General features: G+C 42.1%; 1 protein-coding gene across 1 annotated transcript in view; it reads left to right on the top strand.

Annotated features, from left to right (window-relative positions):
- RELN (reelin) overlaps window positions 1–12533 on the top strand; it is a 1304886-nt gene that overhangs the window by 215135 nt on the left and 1077218 nt on the right. Inside the window, exon 3 of the mRNA XM_069229640.1 lies at window positions 10918–11053. Within this exon, the coding sequence (XP_069085741.1) occupies window positions 10918–11053 (136 nt within the window). The remainder of the gene's footprint in view (window positions 1–10917; window positions 11054–12533) is intronic.

Raw genomic sequence — 12533 nt, 5'->3', positions numbered from 1 at the left:
ATGCCACAATAAATTATGATTTGATGTGGCTCTCTGCTTGTCAGTATAGCGTTCCTGCCGAGAGGCTCGAAAGGGACTCTCTTACAAGGCACAAATCTACCTATCTCCAGTGTGTCTTAGGGTCTATACAGAGACGCAGCCCATAAATGTTCTACAGATGTGCCAAATATCTGTAGTGTGCAACATGTCAAAACATAGCTAAATAAAGCACATGCCTCAAAACGTATTAGCACAATCGGCGATCCGAAGTATCAAATCATCTACTGACGTCTACCATATTGTCAAAATAAGTATGTATAGGGAGGTATAAATGTACTATTCTTATCTCCAACTCTACCTATCTTGGCGCTATACTGGCAGCTGATAAATTTTATGTATCTTGGAAACTCATAGCCTAGTGTCAATTCATTTGAGCCACTGTGATTTCCATCATGGGAATTTTACATTTGTACTGCACATAACAGTGGGTATAAATCCTCATATTCATGACTCTCTGTAACAATGACACTGTTTGATATTTATGCAGGAAATATGTCCATGAATATTTTAGCATTTTTATGTTATTTTAGTCATTAACCCATTGTTAGGTGTATTGCCATCCTTGTGCAGCTACAGATTTCCCTGTTTTCCTACAGAATATGTAGCTTCGTTATGCTACGACTAATCTGCTAAGTAATTCTGAAGGCCCAGTTTCCAGCATTTATTCTGGATTGATGTTGCACTTTCTGGTATAACCGGCCATGTTTGGATATATTCAGGTATCTCATTACAGGACAGTCATGTACCACACTACCTTGTAAGTTCCAGCCTTGTGCTGTATATGTCACTTGACATCCCCGTCACCACATAATGTGCACTTATTTCCCCATGTTCCAGCCATTCCCATAAACATCCCATCCCTTCGCATTCCATCTCATAAGATACCCTTACCCTCCCCACATACCAGTCATATCGTGATGCTTCCACATGTCAGTCAGTGGCCGATGTGCCCTTCTTTTCCCACTTACTAGCCATGATCTTGTTGTGCCCCTTTCCCCCAATGCTTCCATGCCAAATCTCAGCTTTGCCTTAATGTGCCTGTTTTCTTTAGCGGTGCTACTGTTCTGCCATATGGCCAGGGTAGTGGCCGAAACAGTTAAGCCCTAACCTTGGAGGTTAGTGTTGTGGTAGAGCAGTGGTTCCCAACCTGTGGTCCGGGGACCCCTTGGGGTCCGCGAAGCCTTCACAGAGGGTCCGCTACTGCTTAGAAAATTAAATAATATTAACAGATTAGGTCCCCAGCTTTCAGTAATAACTCACTGGTCCCCGGATTCCAATAATGATTCAGTGGGGGTCCCTGGGTTTCAGTAATGATAAAATGGGGGTCCATACAAGTCAAAAGGTTGGGTTACTCAGCCAGCACGAATATCGCACACAATCATCAGATTGTCTAAGGAATTTTAATAATTTTGCATAAAGGAATACAACTTTCAATGGCGTTAACAAAACACACTCAGTCATTTAAAAAAAAAAAAAACGTTCTTTTAGATGTAGTTCACTTTACAGCACCGAGTAAATATATTTCTAGCATCTTCTATGGCCAGTGCAGGGATGGGGCTTGCACACAAGAAAACTAGAGATACACAAGAATGAACCTAGTAACCAAATCGTCATTTGTGCAGTTAATTAAAACCATTGCAAAAAGAAACAGGATGTTTTGGTCAACAGATTTGAGGCAATAAGCCAAGTATCTAGCTAAGTGCAAAATCTGCTTTTAACTAGAGCACTGGTACGCACCTATTTTATTGTTCTACTTTTTTTATTGTTCGGAAGCTGATGGAGGGGTACCCATCCCCTGCGATGTTGGGCCTGTCAGTCCAGAAGAGACATAGAAGCCACAGTTGGCTACCTCATAACATGGTGTGTGGCCCGGGATATGTTGGGTTGGCCTTTGGCAGTAGAAGTACTCGGGCTCTTGCTCTAAGGGACAGTGGTGCTTGCTATAAGCAGCTGCAGGGAGCAGTTGGCGCTTTTCAGGAGAACCAATCCTTGCAGAGTGAAAATCCTCTTTCAGACAGCTACATCTTCTTGTCAACCATTTGGCAGGAAACTGTGTCACTGTGCCCCCCTCTGTGTTGCTGGTAGGTAGTTCCTGCCTTTGCCACAAAACATAGGATGCAATGGTGCAAGATAGTCCAGTCTTTTCTACCATTTGGTCAAAGTTTTTGTCTGAGTGTTGCTCTCTCTCAGGTCACACATTGAGCTGCTGAAGCTGGTTCTTGGTTTCAGTCAGAGCACAAAAAATATCCTTCTAAGAATGTGTATTGAAATCCAGACAGTGTACTTAGCCTTACAATGAATCTACAGCAGCCGTACAGGGCACATGCTGGAAAGGGGAGGCAGGAATTTCTGACAAACTCCAGCCTTGTAGCGCAACCTATTACTTTAGCAGCTTTATACTTATAGGAAGGCGCCCAGTCCTGGGTATCCCACATCACATGTATCTGATCACTCGCATGCACAAGCGGTATTTACTTAGGGTCCATTTAAAACCTGCTACACAGTCTTACCAGGGAGAGCTAGTAGGCGAGCTCTCCAATGAGTTTTGGTAAAGAGGGCCTATTGCAGTCAGTCACCTCCAGCTGTTAGTAGTGTCATAGCCTGTGCACAGTGACAGTGGTTGCTCACACTCTAAAAGTAGAACCACTTTGGGTGGACTCCAAAATGTTAAAAGGTCCTACCACTCTATTAGCAACTAACATGGCAGAATCACGCAGAGCACTGAAGAGAACTAGTGACTCGGGTCACTTGTGGCAGAAAACGTAGCGGACCTGCCAGAATCCACACATGAAGAGCAGGTTGTCTTGTGGGCTCTGTGACAGGAACTTCCAACCATACATACATGTTAGACATATGCCAGCTGTGGCATGATGTAGTTGTGCCTCATGCTAACCACCCTGTGGGGTGCTGCTGCTACCCCATATGCCACCTCTGTCACGACGCGCTGTTTCCTTTATCTGCCAACCGTGCATGATGTGACCCTGTTCTCCTTATGCCCATCATATTATGATATTCCCATTTTTCCTTATTCCAAGCCTCTCATGATGTCACCCTGTTTCCCCATATGGCATTCTTGCCATGTCGTGCCCGTTTCTCCCAAAATGCCGTCACAACATGTGCCCCTGTAGCTACTATGCGCATCATATTGCATGCCCCCATGCATCTGCAAGTATAAGCGCACAGACAAAATTAGTCCCAGTGCCCATCTTGAAGTGAGACGCCACTCAATGAGGTGGACTGGGTGCAGCAACACGCGCCGAGCTGCAGGGGTGGTGGTTTTCCTGGTAGTTAAAATTCAGGTGTCAGGGAGGAGTCTGTTTAATTGTAACCTATGTTTATGCTACTTGTCGCAATCCACGTTTTTATGCATGCCTCAGCACCCAACACTTCTGGTGTCCACCTCGCTACTGTCATGTAATTAGTGATATCCTAATGAGCCTACAGCATCCATTTTAGGACATCCTCATTCCTCACTCCTCATCCCTACTTCTCAACCCTGCCTCTCATCCATCATCCCTACTTTTCATCCATCATACATCATCCCTACTTCTCATCCATCATCCCTGCTTCTCTTCCATCATCCCTGCTTCTCTTCCATCATCCCTACTTCTCATCCATCATCCCTACTCCTTATCCCTGCTTGTCATCCCTACTTCTCATCCCTACTTCTCTTCCATCATCCCTACTTCTCTTGCATCACCCCTACTTCTAATCCCTCATCCCTGCTTCTCATTCCTACTTCTCATCCATCTTCCATCATTCCTACTTCTCATGCCTCAGCCATCATCCCAGCATTTGCAGAATATATTTATACCTCTGTGTAATTTGTACTTAATGAAAGATACCATTTGTCAGTATTATTACTGTTACTTTACCGGACAATGCTATGAACCAGGCGATTTCATGGTGCCCATACTCTACCTACCTTTAAAGTGGTGGCCCCGTCTGGTTTAAGATCTTGTAAGCCCAGCATAAATCGGTTACTGGTATTGGATTGTCTATCTGTTTAATTGTAACCTATGTTTATGCTACTTGTCGCAATCCACGTTTTTATGCATGCCTCAGCACCCAACACTTCTGGTGTCCACCTCGTTACTGTCATGTAATTAGTGATATCCTAATGAGCCTACAGCATCCATTTTAGGAAATCCTCATTCATCACTCCTCATCCCTACTTCCAACCCTGCTTCTCATCCATCATCCCTACTTCTCATCCATCATACATCATCCCTACTTCTCATCCATCATCCCTACTTCTCATCATCATATATCATCCCTACTTCTCATCCATCATCCCTACTTCTAATCCATCATTCCTACTTCTCATCCATCATACATCATCCCTACTTCTCTTCCATCATCCCTGCTTCTCTTCCATCATCCCTACTTCTCACCCATCATCCCTACTCCTTATCCCTGCTTCTCATCCCTACTTCTCTTCCATCATCCCTACTTCTCTTGCATCATCCCTACTTCTCATCCATCATATATTATCCCTGCTTCTCATCCATCATCCCTACCTCTCATCCCTGCGTCTCATCCCTGCTTCTTATCCATCATCCCTACTTCTCATCCATCATCACTATTTCTCTTCCATCATCCCTACTTCTCATCCATCAACACTACTTCTCATCCATCATATATTATCCCTACTTCTCATCCATCATCCCTACTTCTCATCCATCATCCCTACTTCTCATTCATCACCCGTACTTCTCATCCATCATCCCTGCTTCTCTTCCATCATCCCTACTTCTCATCCATCATACATCATCCCTACTTCTCATCCATCATCCATGCTTCTCATCCATCATACATCATCCCTACTTCTCATCCATCATACCTACTTCTCTTCCATCATCCCTGCTTCTCTTCCATCATCCCTGCTCCTCATCCCTGCTGCTTCTCATCCCTACTTCTCTTTCATCATCCCTACTTCTCATCCCTACTTCTCATCCATCATTCCTACTTCTCATGCCTCAGCCATCATCCCTACTCCTCATCCATCATATAGGAGGAGTGAGGAATGAGGATGTCCTAAAATGGATGCTTTATGAGCCAGTGCTTGACACACTTACTTCTAAGGAGAGGTACCAAATGAAAGATAAGGAAACATACATTCACATTGGCAATACATTATGCTACTACTATTGTTTTTATGCTAATCAGCAAGCCACTTTGACACAGCTGTCTGGAGTTGTAGGTTGCATAGAGAATCGAACCTTGGGGATGTAAGTGTGACATCATATGGAATGGTGGGGTGGTTGGGAAGAAACTGAGACAGGCATAAAAACAACAGATTGTGGTGCGTAGATCGAATGTGGAAGGTTGACATTCGATCTACGAGACGGGGGTTTGGGAGGTGGTGGTTAGAATGAAAGCAGTCGGGATGAACAGAGCGATTCCGACATTGCTCCTGTAATGTACCCGCATTATCTAGGAATAAAATGATTACCTGTTACTGCCAGTCTCTGTCTTTACAGTGGCGACGAGGCGGGCAGGAGCGATGTCGGTGGTGAGGATCCTGCTTTTATTTTTGGCGATTTTCTGGCTGCTGGTGCTTTCATAACTTGAGGGGCTGCGCATTAAGTACCTATTGATGTCTAATGGTGATTTTCTGGCTGCTGGTGTTTCCATAACTTGAGGGGCGGCGCATTAAGAACCTCTTGATGTCCTGTATTGGCAAGATTCCTGTTTCGGGAAAAATATCTGCAACTATGCCAGGAATTATGGGTTGGAGTGTGCCCAAATTACTCTAAAGAGTGAACAACACCGTTGAGGCAGCCATTTTGAAGTGGTTTCTTCAGAGATCTTTTTGAATCTTCTACAAATAGCAAATTAGCAGCCATCTTTAAGGAGTAGACCTCATGCATGCAAATATTGTCTACAATTACAAGGAACAAGGCACGCTTATTGTGCCATAAATACAATTACGAGGAATTTGGCACGTTTAATTTGGAATACGGTGATAGGCACACCTTGTGCTTATAATTACAAGAAGAACCTTTTATCTATACATTTGACTTGTTGGATGTGCCGGAATTTATTGTGACTGGACTCTGATTTAAAAAAAAAAAAAAAAAACTGTATTGTTCAACTACATTCAGTGATTATTGATATAGGACATTGTTAATTACAGAATGTCTAGTATTCAACCTCCACCATTTTTTTTTAATGAACCAGGAGATCCGCCCATTCAGTGGGAATTGTGGTTGGATTTATTTGAGGCATATGTTGATGTGTTGGAAGAGGGCGAATGTTCACCTGATAGGCACCTGTCATTGCTTAAACATCGTTTGGGCGCTGTAGGGTTAAGGGAATTACATTTTTTACCACCTGTAGATAATGTGCATGGGGTAGATGTGTATAAATGTGCTTTACAACAGTTACAGGATAGGTATGGCCGGAAAATAAATGTAGTTATGGAAAGATACAAATTTTATTCCAGGGAACAGAAGGCTGATGAGTCCATTGACCAGTATATGGCAGTGTTAAGGGGCTTAGCGGTTACGTGTGCTTTTGACAATATGACATATGACCAAGTTTTGAGGGACCAATTATTAATGAAGACTAAATCTAAAAAAATACAGGAGAAACTTTGGTCTTCTGGGGAAATATCTTTAAAAATGGCTGTTGAAGTGGCGAGGAGCATTGAGATTACCGAAGATTGCATTCAAACTATGAGGAGGGAAGTTAAAGATTGTGACAACGTTTGTACTGTAAGTAAAAACAGGGAATGCATGGACAAAAAGAAAAAAATTGTTGCACGGGCTGGTAGTGGGGACAACAAATCTGGGGATAACAAGTCTAGCATGTACAACAATACTAAAGTGTGCTTTAGATGCGGCGCCAGTTCGCATTTTGCAAATTTTAATGGTTGTCCGGCGATTGGGAAAAATTGCAGTGCATGTAAAAAAAAGGGACATTTTGCACGCGTCTGCAGAAGTTTTGAAAAAAAAGTGAGTTGTGTTGTGGAGAATGTGGATGATGATGAAGTTGAGGGAGGAATTCAGAATTTGGTACTAAGCATTCAAGAGCGTAACATTAAGGGAAAAGAGCTTCAATTTCCTAAGTGTTACATAAATATTGACGGTGTACGAGTGGAAGTTATGGTGGACTCGTGTGCGTGGTACACCATAATAGGCAAGTCTCTATTTAATCAGTTGTGGCCTGGAAGGAGTTTACAAAAAACAAAAAACAGTCCTTGTAGTTATTCTGGTCATAAAATTGCTATTGTAGGAAAAATACAGGCAGAAATCGAATATGCTGGAAAGAAGTGTTCAGGTGAAGTTCTTGTGGCAGAAGGAGGGGCAACTATTCTGGGTTGGCCACATATATGTCAATTGGGGTTGAGGGTGGACCCTAATGCTACTCCGCCAGTGTGCATTGTGAGTATGGATACGTCGCAGAATGATTTGTATCGTGATATAAAGGGACTATTTCCTACCGTGTTTAGTGGTTGTTTGGGAAGTATGAAAAATGTTAAACATACAATTGTATTAAAGGAGAATGCTGTTCCTATAAGGCAGAAGTTGAGGAATGTTCCCTTGAATTATAGAGAAAAATTGAAGGAGATGTTAAAGGATTTGTGTGATAATGATATTATTGAACCAATTGAGTGCTCCGATTGGGTTTCTCCGATTGTGATTTCGGTAAAATCCAGTGGGGACCTCAGGTTGTGTGTTGACCTGCGGGCACTCAATGATGCAATTTGGATAGATGCATTTCCTTTACCAAATTTGCAGGAATTGATGTCCTCTATTGGAGATGCTACTGTATTTTCAACCATCGACTTGGCGAGTGCGTATCACCAGATACATTTAAGTCCTGAGTCTAAACATTGTACAGCTTTTATTACTCCGGAAGGAATGTTCCAGTACAAAAGAATGCCGTTTGGATTGGCTAGTGCGTCTGCAGTTTTCCAGAGGGAATTGTCCAAAATACTTTCGAATGTTAAGAGGGCAAAGGTATTCCAGGATGACATTTTAGTATATGGTCGCGACAGAATTAAGCACGACCGGAACTTAAAAGCAGTATTGCAAGCACTGAGTGACTATGGATTAACTGCTAAGGATCAAAAGTGCAAATTTGGAGAGAGCCACGTGGAATATTTAGGTCATATCATTTCTAAGGATGGTATTCGACCTAAGGTTAGTCACATCAAAGCTATTAGTGAGGCTCCAGAACCAAGGTGCAAGGAACAATTGTTATCATTTTTAGGCCTAGCAGAGTTTTATTCTCGCTTTGTGGAAAACTTTGCATCCAAGGTGGAGAACCTCCGTGCCTTGCTGAGGAAAAATGTGACGTTCTGCTGGACAGAGATACATTCCAAGGAGTTTTCGACTATAAAGGAAGAAATTGTCAATGCATCTTGTCTCAAATCGTTTGATGAAACTGCTGAATGTACTATAGCAGTAGATGCTTCCGCATATGGTATTGGTGCGGTTTTGTCTCAGAAGAAGAAAGGAGACACATGGGTGGTTGCATATGCTTCTCGTACTCTGTCTCAAGCAGAGAGGAACTATTCTGTAATTGAGAAGGAGTTATTGGCCGCTACGTGGGCTTTGCAACGATTTAGGATGTATATATGGGGGCGCAAATTTAAAATTTGTACGGATCACAAACCTCTGATTAATATTTTGAGCACTGGAGGGGGAAGGAACCTTACTCCTAGGTTGGCAAGGTTGACTTCGAAATTACAAATGTATCACTTTGAGATTTTGAATCTTCCAGGGAAAAGTAATTGTGTGGCGGATGGGTTGTCTAGGTTACCACTATCGCATAGTAGTGCCGAGGAAATTGATGATGGAGAGTGCGATGTTGCATTCACTTGTAAGGATGTTATGTTTTGCAAAATGGAAATGTGCATGACAATTTATCTGAATGTGTGTGGATGAGAGAAATGCAGAAGGATGTGGTTTTGTTGAAAGTGAAAGAGTTTATTTTGAAAGGATGGCCATCAGAGCGTAGTTTACGAGGCGAGAGCAGTACATTTTGGAAGATTAAAGAGGAATTGTCTGTGTCGAATGACATTATATTAAGAGGTGATAAAATTGTGCCTCCCTATGGTATGCGTGATACCATTGTTAAGTTGGGACATGAAGGTCATGGTGGCATGGCAAGTACCAGGAGGAAGATCAAAGACGTTTTTTAGTGGCCGGGGTTAGATGGTATGGTAGATCGTTGGGTAAGAGAGTGTGGTAAGTGTGTATTGAGTGACAAGTCTGTGAAACCATTAGTGGTACCATTACAGTTGGTTGAGTTGCCAGATGGCCCGTGGCGCAAAGTTGCAATTGATTTTATGGGTCCCTTTGTTAACTTACCTGCTAAGGAAGGGTATGCGATTGTCTTAGTTGATTATTTTTCCAAATGGCCAGAGGTTCGTATGGTTGGCAATATAACGACTGATACTGTGATCCAATTCTTAAAAGATGTATTTGCGAGGGAAGGAATTCCTGAAACTATTGTTTAGGACAATGGTGTACAACTTACTTCTGTTAAGATGAGTTCCTTTTTGAAGAGCTGTGGGGTAAATCATGTGAGGGTGTCATTATATCATCCTGAAGGTAATGGTCAGGTTGAAAGATTCAACAAGGTTATCAAGGACACTATACAATTAGCTTTAGAATCTAATTTGTCTTGGAAGGAGGCCATCCAAAATATGTTATCATACAGAATTACGCCACATTCAGTCACTGGGAAAACACCTTTTGAGTTATTGAGGGGTCGGAAACCCTCTTCTAAACTAATCCCTTGGTGGTTGATGAACAGAAGGCAAGGAAGTTTTGGTGGGGTAGGCTTTAGCTCTGTGAAAAATCGGGTGCAAGAGTATCAAAACAAAGTTTTAAACAAAATCAATAGTGGAAAAACTATGCCAAACTTGGCAGTTGGACAGTATGTACGTGTGAAAAATGTTGGGCTAATAAATAAAGGGAATGCGAGATGGTCACGCCCTATGAAAGTGGTGAAGGTATTGAATGGTGCAGTTCAGCTTGAGGATGGAAGAGTACGTAATTTGCGGCATGTGAGTTTGTTTAAGGCAAGTAACTTTCCCCAGGAATCTGTGTGTGAAGATTTTGATGAAGAGAGTGAATATTTGTGGGGATACGAGGATGCGCGGTCAGACAGAGGTGAAGGAGGTGGTGAATCCCGTGGTCTTGAATCCGGGAATCAGGAGGATGACGTGATACCTATTTGTAAAAGTTTGAGAGAAAGGAAATTACCAAGGCATTTCAATGAATTCGTGATGGGAAGTCAACTAAATGGGAATGCTTCCAATTCAATGTAGAAAATTAATTTTCTTTAGATGTACATGTATTATGTATTTTCTCTTATATGTATTTTCCCGATTTAAAGTATGTTATTTGTTTTTGTTGTTGTTGATAAGAGGGGAAGATGTGTGGTGCGTAGATCGAATGTGGAAGGTTGACATTCGATCTACGAGACGGGGGTTCGGGAGGTGGCGGTTAGAATGAAAGCAGTCGGGATGAATTCCGACATTGCTCCTGTAATGTACCCGCATTATCTAGGAATAAAATGATTACCTGTTACTGCCGGTCTCCGTCTTTACACAGATCCTGTGCTGGAGATGTGTTGGTGAATACTTGTAATTATATTGAAAAGATCCCCGATCAGACAGCTATTACAAGCTGCCAATATTCAAGTACACAGACTAAAGCTGCTGAAAAAAAGAGAGGAACGCGAGAATGTAAGAACCTATTGCTGTGCAGTCCACATTGCTTGTATGCTCCTGAGGATGAACCCATGATCCTCCATCCGGGATTTTAGAGAGCTTGCTGACATGTGCTGGGGTGGATTATTTTGCATGGCATCAGGACGCTGTTACATTGTTGTTCTATTTCTGTCTCCCTCTCCCAGGTATCATGTCGGATCACCAGTTCGGGACGCAGTTTATGTGCAGCGTCGTGGCCTCTCACGTTAGCCACCTGCCGACCACTAACCTCAGCTTTGTGTGGATTGCGCCCCCTGCCGGGACCGGCTGCGTGAATTTCATGTGAGTACACAGACGAATTTTTAAAACTACTTAAAGCCGGTGACACCGGAGGTTCATCGTGTAAATATGACGATGTGATTGTTACAATTAATCGATGTGATAACTATCATTCTTTATATATATCTTCATTGCAAGGATATTACCGTGTCAATATTTGAGTAGAATAGCTGCCATGATATTGCTACTGTACTTTTATATGTATAGAAGTGAAAACATTTAGCAGAAGTTCAAAACCTCCAGCTTATTTCATGACAAAGTGTAAATGCATGCAGTAAGTTGAGATAATGCGTTTCTTTTATTGGGAATCGTTTAAGCTTTTAGAATATTTTTTACACCTTTAATAATATTGTACAGCGGTAGATACACTGAAAGTTATATCACCATCAATGACCAATCCTTATTGAGGGTGCAAGGTTACTCATCTTCGCATCTGCACTTACTTTGTGCTGGGCCACCGACACCTCTTTTCACTTGAAGAACAACAATTTTGTTCTAATTCCACCTTCAGGGAGAAAAAGGTGTGTTGTGAGATTTGCTACCTGGTTTGTACATAATGAACAGATCAATGTCATGTGCTGCAGTGTATCTAAAAAGGCTATAAAACAACTGTCAAGCTTCTCGGTCATATATAGTACATGCTAGTGCGCCTAGACATAAGACTATAGGATAACCCAAGGATTGACAGATTTGTAACATTTGCAGAATATATTTATATCTCTGTGTAATTTGTTCTTCATTAAAGATACCACTTGTCAGTATTATTACTGTTACTTCCCGGACAATGCTATGAACCAGGCGATTTCATGGTGCCCATACTCTACCTACCTTTGAAGTGGTGGCAGCCCCATCTGGTGTAAGATCTTGTAAGCACAGTCTAAATCGGTTACTGGGATTAGATTGTCTATCGCCCTAGAAGAAGGATCAGACTGGTAACCGGCACAGGAATGCATTTAATGCCGGACGTAATCTTACCCGAGTCCCTAAGATTTCACCATTGAGCGGTACTTTCCCCTTGGGTGGTTATCGTACTACCAACATGATTTGCAAATTGCCATCAGAAATGCACTTTACACCCAAGTAAGGAGACTTATTTTTGCAAATCTTGGCTATAAACTTCAAGTAGAAGCCTAAAGGTGAAACAAAGATTTAATAGCATCTATTTCTGAGTCAACTGACTTCTGAACGTGTAATGCTGCTTTGTAGGATACAGCGATGTTTTTGTTCTTTAAAATGCGACTGAAAAGTCTCCTCTGCGATATATTCCAGCCCGCAAGGTGTCCCTTTATTCCAATATCTTCATTCCGAATTAGTGTTCGATGACCTGAAATACACGAAAACATATTAAAGAGAATCCACACTGCAACATGACGTCTGTCTTGGCTGTAAAATGTTCTTGGTCTGTAAAGTGATGGCCCTTAGCAGATGTTCTGGAAGTTTTCCCTCGGTTTGGGTTTCCATCACACCCTTTCTGTGTATATTC

This window comes from Pleurodeles waltl, chromosome 4_1 (assembly GCF_031143425.1).
Source record: "Pleurodeles waltl isolate 20211129_DDA chromosome 4_1, aPleWal1.hap1.20221129, whole genome shotgun sequence".
NCBI lineage: Eukaryota > Metazoa > Chordata > Amphibia > Caudata > Salamandridae > Pleurodeles > Pleurodeles waltl.
This window is presented reverse-complemented; position numbering and strand designations above follow the sequence as displayed.